At 39.4% G+C, this 19,596-nt stretch overlaps 1 protein-coding gene across 1 annotated transcript in view; it reads right to left on the reverse strand.

Moving 5' to 3' along the window:
• The window catches only part of Veph1 (ventricular zone expressed PH domain containing 1), a 205,482-nt gene that overhangs the window by 86,164 nt on the left and 99,722 nt on the right, over nucleotides 1-19,596 (reverse strand). The window contains exons 7-8 of the mRNA XM_051198959.1: nucleotides 9,534-9,743; nucleotides 8,304-8,701 (exon numbers count right to left, since the gene is read on the reverse strand). Of these exons, the coding sequence (XP_051054916.1) occupies nucleotides 8,304-8,701; nucleotides 9,534-9,743 (608 nt within the window). The remainder of the gene's footprint in view (nucleotides 1-8,303; nucleotides 8,702-9,533; nucleotides 9,744-19,596) is intronic.

Consider the following 19,596-nt stretch of genomic DNA (forward strand, 5'->3'; position numbering starts at 1 on the left):
ATCAGAAAAGCTAGGAAACAAGGAGGACCCTAAGAGAGACATACACGGTCCCCCACAGAAGGGGAAATGGACAAGATCTCCTGAGAAAATTGAGAGAATGGGGGGAAGGGAGGGGGAGTTAGGAGAAAGAGAAGAGGAGAAGAGGAGGGGAGAGGAAGACATGAGGGAGCAGGAAGATTGAGTCAGGGGAAGAATAGAGGAGAACAAGAAAAGAGATACCATAATAGAGGGAGTCATTATAGTTTTAAAGAGAAATCTGGCACTATGGGAATGTTCAGAGATCTATAAGGATGACCCTAACTAACAATCCAAGCAATAATGGAGAGGCTTCCTTAAATGCCCTTCCCCAATAATGAGATTGATAACTACCTTTATGCCATCCTAGAGCCTTCATCCAGTAGCTGATGGAAGCAGAAGCAGACACCTACAGCTACACACTGAGCAGAACTCCTGGAATCCAGTTGCAGAGAAGGAGGAGTAATGAACAAAGGGGTCAAGACCAGGCTGGAGAAACCCACAGAAACAGCTGACTTGAACAAGGGAGAGCTCATGCATTCCAGTCTGATAGCTGGGAAACCAGCATAGGACCAACCCAGACCTCCTGAACGTGGGTGCTAGTTAGGAGGACTGGGAAGTCTATGGGACCTCTGGTAGTGGATCAGTATTTATCCCTAGTATTCACATGGACTTTGAGAACCCATTCCATATAGAGGGATATTGTCTTAGCCTAGACTCATGGAAGAGGGCCTAGGCCCTGTTCCAAATGATATGACAGACTTTGAAGATCCCTCATGGAAGGCCTTACTGTCTCTGGGGAGTTGAAAGGGGATGGGGGGGATAGGGGAGGAAGAGAGGGTGAAGGAACTGTGATTGACATGTAAAACTAGCTTGTTTCAAATTTAAATAAAAATAATATCATAAAAAATAACTGAAAAAATAAAAATGGGTTTGAGTTTAAAGTTAATAAAAGTAATTCTTGGGTAAAAATGGTTTTTGTATTTCTTAAGCCTCAGATGTTTGAAAACTCATGTTCTGACTTGAAATTAGATGGTTGCTTTACATTAAATGTATGTATAGATATTTTACCAACCATTGGCACAAACATGCTATTTTATTTCTTTTTTTCTTTTGGAAATTTCCTTCTATTTTAGTATTTAAATTCTCAAACAGTTTTATTCATATAAATGCTGAATTACTTCAAGGAAATAGATAATTCTTCTTTGTGTACATAAGTTCAAAATACAGAGCTAACTAGTGAACTCAAAGTCAAATGACCTAATATTTAAAAATAATAACACATCTCTTAAATAGTTAATACTTATGTGATGCTTGAACTATTGAGACTATAACTATAAGGACAATAACAATAATGCGTGAATGTGAAGAATGCCGATCTTGAGTCTTTTACGGTAGACTCAGTTATCAAGTTTGAAGACTACTGAAAGAGAGAACAAGTAAAAATTTCCATGGTATGATTTGATTTATTGTCATAGTTGTAAAATAAAATCTCACCAGTACGATTTGACAGGGCCTGTCCTGGTTAGGACTAATTGTCAACTTGACAATGGCCTAGAGTCATCTGAATGGAAAAGTCTTAACTGAGATACTACCTCCATCAGGTTGCTATGATGGCATGCTTGTGTAGTATTATCAATTGACTTGAGAGCTCAGCCCACTGTGGGTGACACCATTCCCCAGGTAGGTGGTTCAAGACTAATATAGCTAGCTAAACACAAACAAATTAGTGAGCCAGAGATCTAATTAGTAAGCATCATCCTCCATGGTTTCTGCTGTACTCTTTCAGTTATTTGGTCAGGGTAGCAAGCAGTCCTGCTTTCAGGTTCTTGCTTTGTGTTCCTGTCCTGACATCCCTCAGTGATGAACTGTGATAGTGAAGTACAAGATGAAATAAACCCTTTCCTTTCCCAAGTTGTTTTTGGTTAGAGTGTTGTATTACAGCAACAGAATAAAACCAGAATAAGGATACAGGCATTGGTTTAGTTGTCAACATTTACTGGAAAATATATCTTATATTTAAGAGTATCCAAATTTCTTTATGAAAGAACTCAGAAAAAAGCATATCATACATTCAATGGAAAAATGGTGATTTATAGTACAATGACAGTTCCCATAAAGATGAATGAGAGCCAATTGGATTAGTCACTAAATATCAATGAAGGTGAATTTATATTTATCTCACTCACTGTTCAGTGTTTGAAGATAGGAGAATATATTGCTTCCAACATATTTTTACTTAATTCTCTGCATACTTTAAGTGAAATGTTATTTGCATCTTTACCTTATACACAATTTAGGTAGGCATCATTAAGACAAATTTGATGCAAGGATATTTTGAGACATAAAACTATCATCCATAAAGAAATTAATACCATCTTTATAGCGAATCAGGACACACAACACACGTTTAAATATATTCTCAGTTGAGTTTCCTGCCACCTAAGCCCAATAATCTTAAAATGCATATCCAAGGATGCTTGAGCCACAAATTTAGTGCTGTGAAGAGTCTGAACAACTAACCCTGGCACCATAGAGAAAAAGACTGACCCAGTTAAACCACACATCCCCCCCCCCCGCCCCCACACACACAAAAGTTCCTTTCTGTACTACTAGGATCTGATGGACCCTTTCATTCCTGGCTTCAGAGCATAGAAAAATAACTTTCTTCCCACCCTTCCCCAAGGTATCTGAGTCCTTTAATTTATGGATGCTATAGACTTTGCGACTGACATTGCTTCCCTCCTTTCTATCACCATTTGGGTACTCAGAGGTCAATTTGTAACCGCATTCAATATTGCAAAACTCTTCAGCTATAAATGTCTGAAGAACAACTCAACCAATGTGTTAGTTTTCTGTGTTTGTTTTTTCACATTGAATGAATCAGCTCCCTCTTTGAAAAAAATATTTTTGTTTGTAGATTTGGTGCAACTGAGGAAAGTCAGCAAACCTATTGAAATAGGATGAGTAAGCACAGACACAATATACCAGTATGCTGATTATGAATGGCTATTTACAATTTAATGCTTACTAGTTAATGAATTTAAGCAAATAGTGAGAAAAAAAACTAAAAAAAAAAAAAAAAAAAAAAAAACCTGAATAACATAGCCCATTTTCTTCTAACAGAAGCAGAAGGAAAAAGACAGGGAATTAATATGAAAAGGATTCTTTTGGTGTGTGCTTATTAGAGATATAAAATTAGTTATAAAGTTGAAGCTGATTAAGAAAAGTCAAGTATCAATAGTTCATACTTTTGTCATCTCTGGAATGAGACATTTAGACTTAATTGCATGCAGAACATAAAAAGCATTGGAAGCAATCCAGTCCAGAGTGTGTCACATTACCTTAAGCTATGGACTCTTGGTTTAAGCATCTATGAGAAAGGCCAGGGTGAGCTGCCCTGCTAGAGGTCAGAAGGGAGGAGGGAGGAAGGAAAAGGAAGAAGGAAAAATGGAGGAATGAGGAGGAAGGAAGACAGAAATGATGCATTAGATGTACCCACAGGCCAAAATCAATAGATACCCATAGCAACCATTCCTAAACTGGGGCAAACAGAAATGTCCCCAAACATTACTAAATTGTCACTTAAACTTGTCTCTGATCTAAATAAGTGCTTTATTGCTGTGAAATACTGTGAATAGCCCCAAGACTTTTTAGCCAACACAGCTTGATAACCTACATAATGATGTGAAAACAATAGAAATGAAGCCACCTATTCAAGGCATGGGAATTGTCTTACAGTATAGATGTGACTAGAACACAGCTAACAGGATGCTTCAGAGCCTGGAGTCACTATTAGGGTTCAAGTTGCCAGTATCACTAGTACTGAAGCAAATTATTCCCATTAAAAATTCCATTCCAAACCCAATGTCTAAATGAGACTTGGGCTTTAACAGAGCCCAGGCCAGACATACGGACACCAGGTAATCCAATGCCTATGCCTTGTCAACACTTCCAGACTGCACCCCCTTGCTTGAGCTCCATACTCCGGCCCACAGCCCTGATAGCTTTATTGGAGGCCAAGCTGGTCCTAGGGACCCTAGGTAAGGCACTGCCCACCACCCATGTGCAAAGCCCAGACTGTACCCCCACCATCCACCCTCATCCCTCCACCCCATCCCTCACTCTGATTCCATGTTCTGGCCTACAACTTTGGAAGAAGACTTTGGTTTTACCAGAGGCCTGGCTGGGTCTAGGGACTCAAGGTCCCCAAAACCACAGTGGAGATACCCTACTGACCTTGAAGACTCACCAGTCACCAGAATCCTTGGCCACTTGGGCCAGAAGATCAGAAAGTAAACAGAAACCAAGGAAGAAAACACCCATCCCAAAAGGATAAACACAAAGATCTATACATAGACCTATAACCATCCACAAACCAGATGCCCAAATGCCAATGTAAGAACACAATCAGTAGCAGAAAGGGCAATATGGCAACGCCAGAACCCAGCTATCATATTACAGCAAGGCCTGGACATTTCAACACAGCTAAAGCACAAAACAAAATGGCCTTAAAAATAACTTTATGAAGATGATAGAGGTCCTTAAATAGGAAATGAAAAAAAAAGCCTTTAAAAATTGAGGAAAATACAAACAAAAATCAGTAAATTCCTTAAAGAATGCCAAGAAAGTCAAGAAACAAACATACAGGTGAAGGAAATGGTTCAAGACCTGAAAATAAAATAGAAGCAATAAAGAAAATACAAACTGAGGGGATTCTGGAAATGGAAAATCTGAGAAAGCAAACAGGAGCTACAGATACAAGTATAAGTAACAGAATACAAAGATGGAAGAGAGAAACACAGGCATTGAATATATGATAGAGGAAATAGATTCATTGATCAAAGAAAATGCTAAATCTAAAAAATTTCCAACACAAAACATCCAAGAAATCTGGAACATTATGAAAAGACTAAGCCTAAGAATAATGGGAGTAAAAGAAGGAGAAGAATCCCAGCTCAAAGGCCCAGAAATATGTTCAACAGAATCACAGAAGAAACATTTCCCAACTAAAGCAGGGCATACCTATAAAAGTACAAGAAACTTATAGAACACCAAATAGACTGGACAAGAAAAAAAAAGTTCCTATGCCATATGATGATCAAAACACTAAATATACAGAATAAATACAGAATTTTAAAGGCTGAAAAGGAAAAAGACCAAGTAATAAAGTCAGACCTATCAGAATTACAACTGAGTTCTTAATGAAGATTCTAAAAGCCAAAAGGACCTGGACAGATGTCTTGCAGACTCTAAGAACCACAGACACCAGTCCAGACTACTATAGCCAGCAAAACTTCCAATCACCATAGATGGAGAAAAAAAATATTTCATGAAAATTCAAATTTAAACAAAGTTTTTCTCAATGGGAATCAGTATACCACAGGACCCGGAAATCCCACTCTTGGGCATATACCCAAATAATCCACATCCATGCAACAAAGACATCTGTTCAACTATGTTTGTAGCAGCATTACTTGTAATAGCAAGAACCTGGAAGCAACCTAGATACCTCTCAACTGAAGAATGGATAAAGATGTGGCACATTTACACAATGGAATACTACTCTGTGGGAAAAAAAAACAAAAACAAAAACAAAAAACAATGGAATTTTGAAATTCGCAGGCAAATGGATGGGACTTGAAGAAACCTTTCTGAATGAGGTAGCCCAGTCACAAAAAGAGGAACATGGTATGTACTCACTCATATATGGATATTAGACATAGAGGAAAGGATCACTAGCCTATAATTCACACTGCCAGAGAAACTAGGATATAAGGAGGATTCTAAGAGATTCATACAAGGTCCCTCACAGAAGGGGAAAGGGACAAGATCTCTTGAACATATTGGGAGTGGGGAGGTAGTGAGTGGAGAGGGGCTAGGAGAAAGAGTAGGGGAGGAGAGGCAAGCACGTGGGACTAGGGAGATTGAGTCAGAGGAGGAAAAGGAGAGAGAGAGAGAGAGAGAGAGAGAGAGAGAGAGAGAGAGAGAGAGAGAGAGAGAAAGAGAGAGAGAGAGAACATAAAAGAGGGAGCCATTATAGGTTTGAAGGGAAAACTGAATCTAGAGAAATGTCCAGAGACCTACAATGATGACCCCAAACTAACAATCTGAGCAACAGTGGAAAGGCTACCATAAATGCCCTTCCCTGATAATGAGACTGATGACTAACTTATCTACCATCATAGAGCCCTCAGCTAGGAGCTATGGAAACAGAAGCAGACACCCACAGTTAAACAATGAGCCGAACTGGAATTCAGATACAGAGAGAGAGGACAAGACCAGGCTAAAGAAACCCACAGAGACAGCTAATGTCCCCCCCCCCCCTCAGACTGATAGCTGGGAATCCAGCATTGGAATGACTCAGACCCCCTGAACATGGGTCTCAGTCAGAAGGCCTGGGCAGTCTAAGAGACCTCTGACAGTGGAACCAGGATGTATCCCTGGGGCACAAAAGGACTTCAGGAACACATTCCTCATGGAGGGATACTCCTTTAACCTAGAGGCAGGAGGGATGGCCTAGTTCCTACTTCAAATGACTTGACAGATTTAGATGATACCTCCTAGAAGGCATCACCCTACATGTAGAGTGTGTGTATATGGGGGGGGGGATGGGAGGGTGGAAGAGAGAGAGGGAGGGAGGGAGAGGGAACTGGGATTGATATGTAAAATAAGAAAAACAAAAAATAATATAAAAAAACCATGTTTTCCACTAATACAGCCCTATAGAAGGTGCTAGAAGGAAAACTCCAACCCAAGGAAGTTAGCTACACCCATGAAAACACAGGCAATAGATAATCTCACACCAGAAAATTCCAAAGGGAAACATACACCCATGCCACACACACACACACACACACACACACACACACACACACACACACACACACTGTATAAATATGTTTCTCTTATTGGTCAATGAATAAAGCACTGTTGACCAATGGGAAAGGAAGATAGGAGATAGGCGGGACTAGGAGACAAGGAGGATTCTGGAAGGGGTAGGGAGGAGAGTCAATGTGGAGATACTGGAGAGAACAGAACGCCGGCCCCTCTTTCTAGTAAGATAAGATCACATGGAAATACTTAGATGAATAGAAATGGGTTAATCATTAAGACAGAGCTAGCCGATAAGAAAGTAGTACCTGGCCAACAGCATTATATCAAACATAGAGTCTCTGTGTGTTATTTGTGGCTGGCGTGGCTCTGGGCCCAGGTTGGCAGGAAAAAAACCTTACTCTTAACAGTGATTAATATCTCTCAATATCAATGAACTCAATTTATCAATGAAAAGAAACAGGCTAACAGAATGGATATGAAACCAGGATCCATCCTTCTGTTGCACACAAGAAACATACCTCAACATCAAAGATAGACATTACCTCAGAGAAAAGGGTTGGAAAAAGATTTTCCAATCAAACATATCTAAGAAGTAAGCTGGTGAAGCTATCCTAATATCTAAAAAATAGACTTCAAACAAAAATTAATCAAAAGAGAAGGGAGAAGATGTTTTATACTCATCAAAAGAAAAATCCACCAAGATAATATCTCAATTCTGAACATCAATACCCCAAATGCAAGGGTACTGATATTTGTAAAACAAACATTACTAAAGCTTAAATTATCCATTAACCCTCAGACATTGAGAGAAAGTATTCATTACCCCATTCTCACCAATGGGAAGGTCATCTATACAGAAACTCAACAAAGAAATAGTTAAACTAACATGTTATAACTCAAATGGACCTAACATATATCTGCAGAACATTTCACCCAAACACAAGAGAATATACCTTCTCAGCACCACATAGAAGCTGTATTCTAGTCTCTAGGAAATCAAGGACTGGGTTTGTCACTTAGACCTTGAACCCCTTAGTGACCAGAACAGGGCACATAGCAATAGAATAAGAGGACAATCTCTCACAGCCAGTGAGATGCATGCCTTCCCTGTTTGATTACATGACTGGAAGTATTCTCTGGATTTCCTGACCCTGATGCCTGCCTCAAGGCCACTGTCCCTCCCTTTTGATACACTGGGAATGGGAAATAAAGCAACACAAAGGTTTGAAAAAACTCAGGAGACTTAGAACCATCTAAATAGACTCAAAAAGGCAAAAGTCAAGAGATGGGTCAACTTTGCTCAAAGAGAAGAAACAAAGGTACTAGGAGATTATTTTCAAATGATCTATTTTGCAAAAGGTCCATAAAAGGGTACACATATTTAGTTTTGAGAGTTTTGTCTTTGTTATTGACATCTGAAATTTCGAGTGTGGGAAGTTCAAAGTGCTTACCTTCAATGGTGCACTGGTCTGGGACTGGGACTTTTTTTGTAATTTCCATGGCATAAGCCTTCACTTTACTGAGGTTTTCCTTTAAATGCAAGTAGAGCTTATCATGGTATTCAACAGGACTTGTGGTTGTCTCTGGCATTTCTTCCTGGATGTTTTCTTTAAGAGTTTCAGGTTTATTCTCTGGTTCTATATATATAATACTTGGATGTGAGGCTGAGGAATTTTTCAGCTGTGATCCATGAGTATCTATCTTGAGAGGCAAGTTGCAAATTCCGTGGCTAAGTGGGTCTATTTCTGAAAGAGAGATGCTGGCATGTATTCCTGCCCTTTCTGCAGCCTCCCCATCTTCTGTACTTACACCATTTGTGAGCACCATATTCAAAGCCAAACTTCTGGACCTATAATGAAAGGTTAGAAGAGTTAAGGAAGCTCTCAATCCCTGGAAAGGAAAAAACAGTCATGCTGGGATACAACTTTACTTCTTCTAGGGTGAGACACTATTAATAGAACAGATAATATGAGAACCACCAAGCTGTGTGATGAATAACACTCTGAAAACATAGGACCAGGGTTGCAGTTCAGTGGCATAGCACACACTTGATATGCATAAGACTCTGGGTTTTATACTCTGTCCCCAAGAAGAAAGAAGAAAATGCTTAGGCACCTCCAAAGGAAGATTTAAGTCAGATGCATAGTAAAGGTGGCTGTAAAATGGTAGATCAAGAGATTTTTACTCGTTCTTGCTTTTGCCTCTGATTATTCATTAGAGTAAGGAATGCAACTGTCAGCCATTCTCAAAATTAGCATGCTTATTTTCAAAAAGTGTTTTAAAAATGAAATCAGATGTTTACCTTCTATTTATATTCCTTATGTCAGTGGTTCTCAACCCCTTGGGTCTTGACTCCTTTGAATTTGCATATCAGGTATTTAAAATTCACAACAGTAACAAAATTACAGTTATGAAGTAACAATGAAAATGATTTAAGGTTGGGGGTTACCATAACAAGAGGAATTGTATTAAATTAGGAAGGCTGGCCTAAGTAAATAGTAAGGTTACTTGATTAATGAGAGCACTACAGGGAGTACTTAATTCATTAAAGGACAGAAGTTTGGGAAGACATGGGTTAAAAAGAAAGCAGCAAAACATAAAACACCTCAAAGCACTGTAACAACAGAAGCAATAGCAATTGTAAGTTCATATTACAAAATTATTTCTGAAAAAAGTTATACCTGCTAAATCTAATGTTTCTTTGTTCTTCCTTAGAGATCTGGTCTAAACTGTATCTCCGGACAGAAGCAGGGGTATTGCCCTCAGCATTTATTTTGTCTTCAAAAGCTTGAATTTTAACTTGGAGTTTTTCATGGTCTTCAATTTCAGGCTCCATGGTCTTGGCTCCTCCCACTTTCTCAGGAATGCCAACTTCAACATTAGTTTTTCTCCTAAAAGAACAAAGACCATAAGCTTCTTGTCATTCATACCTTTGGAACAGAGAGACTTTATTCCACCATCCTTCATCTGGAAATGAAAACTCTGCTGGATAATTTTCTGACTAGTTGGGTAGCAAACCCTTATTGACTATTTAGACACAGAGTTTGGTATTCCTTCTCTACAGATCATTTTGCCAGAAGGTTAAAAACACTGGTGATCATGCCAAGTCTGTATAAGAAATGCTTTCTGGGAGCATGGAGAACAAAGTAGTTTGTGCTTGCACTTATCATGTTCCTCTTTAGAAACTCTAAAGGTAGCAGAAAAGCACAGCATACACGTGGTAGAACATTTACATGTGCTGATTGGTATATTAGCTGATAGAAGTCATTGTTGGTTTCTGCAAACAAACATGGCTTTGTTAATTTTAGGGGTGTCACTGCAAATCTTTCTCTTTAAGAGTAAAGTATGTCTTCTCAATTTTATTTAAGTGTTTTATGTATATGAGTGCTCTGTCTTCTTGTATGTCTGCAGGCCAGAATAGGGCATCAAGCACATTATAGATGGTTGTGAGCCATCATGTGGTTGCTGGGAATTGAACTCAGGACCTTTGGAAGAGCAACAAATGCTCTTAAACACTGAACCATCTCTACAGTCCCATCTTCTCAATTTTAAGATATGGGAGAAATATTTATTTGTATTTTTTATTTATTTGGATATGTGCATGTATGTGTGTATGGTGTTATATGGGTGCCTGTGGAAGCCAGAAGGAGGCACAGGTGGTTTGTGGGAACCAAACTCATGTCCTTTAGAAAAGCAGCAAGGGATGTTAATTGCTGAGCCATTCCTCTAAATATTAATAGAGTTTATGAAACACTCTGTGGGTATTAAACTTTCCCTTTAAGGCAGAAGTCAAAATGTGGTATTATTTGAGGCCCTCTAAGAGTCAAAAGTTCCCTAGACAGGATTAAGAGCTGCAGAGAATCCCTAGAAAAGATTTGCTCTGTGACACTCACTGAGCTGGACGGTGATGAGAGTGGGAAGACAGAATGCATTTCTACCTCTTTTCAGCATTCAGTTGACTACAGTTACTTTAATCTTTTAAAAAATTTACTTTGTGCCCCAGTGTATGTATTTACCACATATGTGCAGGAGCCCAGAACAGTCAGAAGGAGTACTGGATCCCCTGGAACTAGAGTTACAGGTAGTTGTGAGCCACTATGGTGGTGGGGACTGAATCTTGGTCCTCTGCAAGAACAGTACATTCCTTAACTACTGAGCCATCTCTCCAGCTTGAGTTACTCTAGTTTGAGTTACTTAACAATCATTATTGTTAAATAATTAAAAACCCCATTTCTATTAATTTGTACACTAACCATGGCAAAAGCAGCTGCTTTTAGTTTTCACTCCCCTGACATAAAATATGTATCCTTTTCTCATACAAACTAATTCTTCATCACAAACTGGGTGTTCTACAGTTCTATACCTTTCTAATACTAACGGCCTGAACTCAGCATCAGTCTGCACAGATTTCCATGCTTCATTATTAGTTTCCAGCATACAGTCTCAGGCCAATAATACTGAATAACTTGAGAACAAAGTCAGAGGGTTTCTACCCCCACCCCCACACCTCTTACCCAAGGTTCAATAATCACCAAAGGAGACTTTAGGCTGAAGAAAGTCTTAAAGGCTAAGACTTTTAACTAAAGTCATTGTTGGATGCCCACTAACCCCAAGAGGCAGATATCATATATCTCTGGGGTAGGGTTGCCAGTAAAACACAAAACATCATTTTGAATGAGAATTTCAGATAAGAGATCTGCCTATCAGCCTATGGAACATTCTGAGTCCCAGCCTTCGGGATCTTTGACCCCCATCGCCAGGCCCCTGCCTGTGGAGAGGCCTCCTAGAGAGCTTGGACCACCCAGAGCTACAGACATCGAACCTCTGACCCACCTATGCCTACCTGGGGAGTACCATAGAGAGAGGGAGAGACTCCACTAACACTTACTGGAAGAAGCTATGGGAAGACAGCAATACAAGAAAACACCTAACAATAGAAAGACAAGCATAACACCATCAGAATCTAGGGAATCTACACCAACTAGACCTGAACACCCCAAAGCAGATAAAGCAGAAGAAAACAACTTAAAAATTATCATCATAAAATTGATAGAGGCCCTCAAAGAAGATGTGAGAAAATTCCTTAAACATATGGAAGAAAAAAAAATATTGGAAGAAATGAACAAATTTCTTAAAGAAAGTACAGAAAGCCAAGAAAAAACAATTGAACAGGTGAAGGAAACGGTTCAAGACTTGAAAACTGAAATAGAGATAATAAAGGAAACACAAACCAAAGAATGCTCGAAACAGAAAAACTGGGCAAACAATCAGGAATTATAGACACAAGCATAACCAACAGAATTCAAGAGATGGAAGAGAGAATCTCAGGCATGGAAGATAAACTAGAGGAAATAGATTAATCGACCAAAGAAAATCATAAATGCAACACATCCTTAATACAAAACATCCAGGAAATGTGGGACACCATAAAAAGGCCAAACCTAAGAATAATAGGCATAGAGGAAGGTGAGGAAGCCAAGATCAAAGGTGCAGAAAACATATTCAACAAAATCATTGAAGAAAACTTTCCCAATCTGAAGAAGGATATGGCCATGAAAGTACAAGAAGCATACTGAACCCCAAATAGGCTGGACCAAAGAAAAAATGACCCCTCAACACATAATAATCAAAGCACCTAACATACAGAATAAAGAAAGAATATTAAGAGCAGCGAAGGAAGAAGGACAGGTAACATATAAAGGCAGACCTATCAAAATTACACATGACTTCTCCATGGAAACCCTCAAGGCTAGAAAGGTCCTGGATAGATATTCTACAAGTATTAAGAGTCCATGGATGCCAGACCAGGCTACTAAATCCAGCAAAACTCTCAATCACTATAGATGGAGAAAACAAAATATTTAATGACAAAGCCAGATTTTCACAATACATATCTACAAATCCAGCCGTAAAGAAGGTTTTGAAAGGAAAACTTCAACCCAAGGAAGTTAACTATGCTCACAAAGACATAGGCAACAGATAATCCCACTTCACCAGAACCCAAGGGTAAAGCAGGACAAACATATCCACAATACCACTGCCAACAACAAATCTAAAACAAGCAAGCATTAACAATCAAAGGTTCTTACTCTCCCTCAACATTAATGGTTTTAACTCGCCTGTAAAAAGACACAGGCTAACAGAATGGATACGAAGACAAAATCCATCCTTCTGCAGCATACAAGAAGCACATCTCAGTTTTAAAGACAGACATTACCTCAGGGTAAAGGGCTGGGAAAAGATCTTCCAATCAAATGGGCCCAAGAAGCAAGCAAGTGTGGCTATCCTAATATCTAACAAGTTAGACTTCAAACCAAAATTAATCAAAAGAGATGAAGATGGTCATTTCGTATTCATCACAGGAGAAATACATCAACACAACATCTGAACATCTATGCCCCAAATACAAAGACACCCATATTCGTAAAAGAAACACTACTAAAATTCAAACCTCACATAAAATCTCACACACGTATAGTGGGAGACTTCAACATGCCACACTCTCGACTAGACAGGACCACCAGTCAGAAACTTAACAAAGAAGCAAAAGAAATAACAGAAGTTATGTCCCAATTAGGTTTAACAGACATCTATAGAACATTCCATCCAAACACAAAAGAATATACCTTCCTCTCTGTTCCACATGGAACCTTTTCTAAAATTGACCACGTAACAAACCTCAACAGATACAAAAGAACTAGAATAATCCCCTGTATCTTATCAGACCACCATGCTTTAAAATTGGAATTCAACAAACAACACAAATCACAGAAACCCTACAAACTCATGGAAATTGAACAATGCACAATTGCACCATACCTGGGTCTAAGAAGAAATAAGGAAAGAAATTAAGAACTTCATAAAATTCAAAGAGGACACAACATACCTGAACTTATAGGACACCTTGAAAGCAGTGTTACAAGGGAAGTTCATTGCACTAAGTGTCCATATGAAGAAAACAGAGGATAGTCACATTAGAGAATTAACAGCACAACTGAAAGCCTTAGAACAAAAAGAAACACACTCACCCCAAAGGAGTAGATGCCAGGAAATAATCAATTTGAGGGCTGAAATCAATAAAATAGAAACCAGGAAAACAATGCAAAAAAAAAAAAAAATCAATGCAACAAAGAGTTGGTTTTTCAAGAAAATCAACAAGATAGACAAACCTTTATTTGAACTAACGAAAAAGCAGAGAGAGAACATGCACATTAACAAAATCAGAAATGAAAAGGGAGACATAACAATGGACACTGAGGAAATCCAGACAATTTTCAGGTTATACTTTGAAAACCTGTACTCTACAAAATTTGAAAATTCAAAGGAAATGGACAAATTTCTGGATAACTATCACTTACCAAAATTAAATCAAGAACAGACAAACAACTTAAATAGACCTAACCCCTAATGAAATAGAAGCAGTCATTGAAAGCCTTCCAACCAAAAAAAGCCCAGGGCAAGATGGCTTCAGTGCAGAATTCTACCAGAAATTCAAGGAAGAGCTAATACCAATACTCCTCAAATTGTTCCACACAATAGAAACAGAAGGTTCATTACCAAACTCTTTTTACAAGGCCACAATCACCTTGGTACCCAAGTCACACAAAGACACAACTAAGAAAGAAAACTACAGACCATATCCCTGATGAACATCGATGCAAAAATACTCAATAAAATACTGGAAAACCGAATCAAAGAATACATCAGAGAAATAATCCACCATGATCAAGTAGGCTTCATTACTGGGTTGTAGGGATGGTTTAACATACGAAAATCTGTCAACGTGATCTACCATATAAACAAACTGAAAAAGAAAAACCATATGATCATCTCCCAGATGCTGAAAAAGCCTTCGACAAAATTCAACACCCTTTCATGATAAAGGTCTTGGAGAGATCAGGGATAACAGGGACATACCTAAACATAATAAGAACAATATACAGTAAACTAACAGCCAACATCAAATGGAGAGAAGCTTAAGGGGATTCCTTTAAAATCAGGAACAAGACAAGGCTGCCCTCTCTCTCCATAGCTCTTCAATATTGTACTTGAAGTTCTAGCTAAAGCTATAAGACAACTAAAGGAGATCAAGGGGATCCAAATTGGAAAGGAAGAAGTCAAACTGATGATATGATAGTTTACATAAGGGACTAAAAAAACTCTACCAGGGAACCCCTACAGCTGATAAACATCTTCAGCAAACTAGCAGGATACAAGATAAACGCAAAAAAAAAAAAAAAAAAAAAAAAAATCAGTAGCTCTACTTTATTCAGACGACAAAGGGGCTGAGAAAGAAATCAGAGAAACATCACCCTTTACAATAGCCACAAGCAACATAAAGTATCTTGGTGTAATGCTTACCAAACAAGTGAAGACCTATATAATAAGAACTTTGTGACTTTAAAGAAAGAAATTAGAGAAGATACCAGAAAATGGAAAGATCTCTGTTGCTCTTGAATAGGTAGGATAAATATACTAAAAATGGCAATCTTGCCAAAAGCAATCTACAGATTCAATACAATCACCAATAAAATCCCTGCACAATTCTTCACTGACCTTGAAACGATAATAATCAACTTTATATGGAAAAACAAAAGACCCAGGATAGCCAAAACAACCCTGTACAATAAAAGAACTTCAGGAGGCATCACCATCCCTTGTAAGGAGTAAGGTTTTTCCACCTGCCGCTGCTCTTGTCCCGCCACCGTGCCTGCCACAAATAATACACAGAGACTCTGTATTTGATGTAATGCTGTTGGCCAGGTACTAATTTCTTATTGGCTAGCTCTGTCTTAATTATTAACCCATTTCTATTAATCTCCATACTGGAGAGAGAGCCCACTGGCATTCTGCTCTCTCCGTCTTTCATCTTGACTCCCCTAACTACTTCCTCCTCATCTCCTAGTCCCTCCTATCTTCCTTTCCTATTGGCCAACAGTGCTTTATTCATTAACCAGTATGAGAAACATATTTACAGAATGACATCTCCCATCAATCCCTGACCTTAAGCTCTACTACAGAGCTATAGTCCTGGAAACAGCATGGTATTGCAAAAAAATAGACAGGTAGACCAATGGAATCGAATTAAAAATCCTGATATTAACTCACACACCTATGGACACCTGATTTTTGACAAAACAGCTAAAAGTATACAATGAGGGGAGGAAAGCATCTTCAACAAATGGTGCTGGCACAATTGGATGATGGTGTGTAGAAGACTGCAGATAGATCCATGTCTATCGCCATGTACAAAACTCAAGTCCAATGGATCAAAAACCTCAACATAAATCCAGACACACTGAACCTCTTATAAGAGGAAGTAGGAGGTACCCTTGAACAAATTGGTATAGGAGACCACTTCATGAACATAACTCCAGGAGCACAGACACTGAGATCAACAATTACTAAATGGGACCTCCTCAAACTTAGAAGATTCTGTAAGGCAAAGGACACAGTGGACAAGACCAAACAGCAGCCCACAGACTGGGAAAAGATTTTCACCAGTCCTACATCTGACAAAGGGCTTATCTCCAAAATATACAAAGAACTCAAGAAACTAGTCAACAAAACACCAAATAGCCCTATTAAAAATGGGGTACAGAACTGAAGAAAGAATTCTCAATAGAGGAAATCAAAAAGGTTGAAAGACACTTAAGAAAGTGCTCAACATCCTTAGTTATCAGGGAAATGCAAATCAAAACAACTTTGAGATACCATCTTACTCCTGCCAGAATGGCTAAAATTAGAAACACCAATGACAACTTATGCTGGAGAGGACGTGGAGAAAGTTGCTCATGGGAGTGTAAACTTGTACAGCCATTTTGGAGATCAGTATGGCGGTTCCTCAGGAAAATGGGAATTAGTTTAGCACAGGACCCAGCAATCCCCCTCTTAGGCATATACCCAAATGATCCACATCCATGCAACAAAGACATGTGCTCAACTATATTCGTAGCAACCTAGATGCCCCTCAACTGAAGAATGAATAAAGAAGATGTGGCACGTTTACACAATGGAATACTACTCTGTGGAAAAAAAACAATAGAATCTTGAAATTCACACACAAGAGGATGGAACTTGAAGAAACCATCCTGAATGAGGTTACCCAGTCACAAAAAAGAAGAACATGGTATGTACTTGCTCATATGTGGATTTTAGACCTAGAGCAAAGGATCACCAGCCTATAATTCACACCACCAGAGGGACTAGGATACAATGTGTATTCTAAAAGATTCATATAAGCTTCCTCACAGAAGCGGGAAGAGACAAGTCTCCCAGAGAACATGGGAAGTGTGGGGTGGGGGTGGGGGTGGGGGTGGGGGAATGAATGGAGAGGGAACTAGGAGAAAGAGAAGGGAAGGACAGGAAAGCACGTGTGACTAGGAAGATTGAGTCAGGGTAAGAATAGAAGAGAGGAGAGAGAGAGAGAGAGAGAGAGAGAGAGAGAGAGAGAGAGAGACAGAGACAGAGAGAGAGAGAGAGAGAGACAGAGAACATAAAAGAGGGAGCCATTTTTGGTTTGAAGAGAAAACTGAACTTAAAGAAATGTCTAGAGACCTAAAAGACTGACTCCAACTAACAATTTGAGCAACAGTGGAAAGGTTACCATAAATGCCTTTCCCTGATAATGAGATTGATGATTAACTTATCTACCATCATAGAGCCCTCATCTAGTAGCTGATGGAAACAGAAGGAGACAGCCATAGTTAAACACTGAGCTGAACTGGAATCCAGATGCAGAGAGGGAGGACAAGACTAGGCTACAGAAACCCACAGAGACAGCTTTCCTGAACAAGGGGGAGCTAATAGACCCCCAGACTGATAGCTGGGAATCCAGCATTGGAATGACTCAGACCCCTGAACATGGTTCTCAGTTAGAAGTCTTGGGCAGTCTAAGGGAACTCAGACAGTGGAAACAGGATATATTCCTGGTGCACAAAAGGATCTTGCGGACACATCCCCCACGGAGAGATACTGCCTTAACCTAGAGAGGTCCTAGTCCCTACTTCAAATTTACAGATTTACATGACCCCACCTGGATGGCAGAGCCCTACATGTGAAGTGGGGGGTGGGTGGGTTTGAGGGGAGGGTGGTTAGGGTGCATGTGAGGGGTGAGAGAGGGTAAGAGGGAGGGAGGGAGTGGGTACTGGGATTGACTTATAAAATTAAAAATAATAAATAAATTAAAAAAGAATTTTAGATAAACATCAAACATTTTAAAATGGAATTTGTTATTAAAATATTGATTACATTAAATAGTCACATACATTATAAAATGAAAGTAAAATGTATTTTTAATGTTTTATGGCATATTTATATAAGTATTTTGTTATCAGTAGTACTCATCTGTATTTTAGTACTTACTAGTATAATTTATTTCATTATGTTAAAATCACTCTACTAAAAGCCCTAATTTGTTATCTGAAACTCAACTAGATATTCCATACATTTAAAAAATTATACCTGGCTACCTGGCCACGTGGCAACACTGCCTTTCTCCCTCATGTCTTCACAGGCAGGGCTCACATAGCAACCTAGGTTTATGGAGTAAGAGAACTCGAATGCCTGGGGTCTGAAGTCAGGCTGCCCCCATCTCCTCAGGTAGACCAGATACCCTGGAGACATGGGCAGCTTCTACTGACTCATCCCAGTGGAGAGAAGCATAGCATTATCTGTTAAATGTGAAGTGCAAAGAGTGGCAGAATGTAGAGTGGGAGCAAAAGTCCCCCACTTCTACAATTTTATATCTTGTCACTCAGCTCAGAGGGAGCACAGCAAGGTCTTTGGAAGGGATCAAGTGAGAGTCTGAAATCAGTGATAAAATCTCTGACTGAAGGAATGAATACTCTGACTGACTGAATGAATACTGCTAATGGGCTGAGATGTGGCCACACAGGCTTTCCTCTACACATGATTTCTCTGGTTTGGGGATTTTTAAGACTTGGAGTGCACAGCAGTTAAGAGTGGGGTGGGGAAGGAGGGTAATGAATGGCCATGACTCTACCAAAGTCTTAAGATGGGTTAAAGGAAACTTTTTGTCACTGGCCACCACTCCTCCTGGTCATGCCCAATTTTACCAGGGAGCTAGGCAGGTTTTGATTCTAATAGGTTAGAAGGCCAGGAAGGAACAGCTAGAAAGATTGAGCTTAAAATATCATTCCTTGATCCTTCTTCTTCTTTGTTTTCAAATATAAAAAGAGGGAGAGAAAAATGTCTTTTTTCAAAAACAAAACCCCTTTCCAATAGACAATCCCCCACCCCACCCCACTTTCCTTCAAAAACAGGCAATACACAAGCATGAACAGTGGGCTTGCAGGCCACTCATCCTATGGGTGTTTTTCTGGGATGGGGGCAAATGGTCTCATCCCTTGTGTGTGTATGTCACTATTTCTTTTCCATTTGTCCCTTTTAACTCCAGACGTAATTTACAGGCTGCTTTGCCAGCATTCTGTATTCCCTTAAATATTAAGTTGGCCTTAACTCAACCAGCCACGTTACAGAGGCTCGGATGATTCTGTCTGAATGGTTTCTGGTCTCTGCTGCCAAAGTAAAGTCTTTAGAAGTGGGTCTAGGATGCCCAGGGGAGGCCTAATTGCCTCCCTCTTGTGTGCACTGGGACTCTTCTAAGAAACAAATTGGCCCTTGGGCAGCTTGCTGTGCTCCCTCTGTGCTGGGTGATGAGACCATAAGCTGATAGGGGTTGAGAGATTGGCAAGCTCTGTCCCTGGCCCCTTAAATCAAAGA

Source organism: Phodopus roborovskii, unplaced genomic scaffold (assembly GCF_943737965.1).
Source record: "Phodopus roborovskii unplaced genomic scaffold, PHOROB, whole genome shotgun sequence".
Lineage (NCBI taxonomy): Eukaryota > Metazoa > Chordata > Mammalia > Rodentia > Cricetidae > Phodopus > Phodopus roborovskii.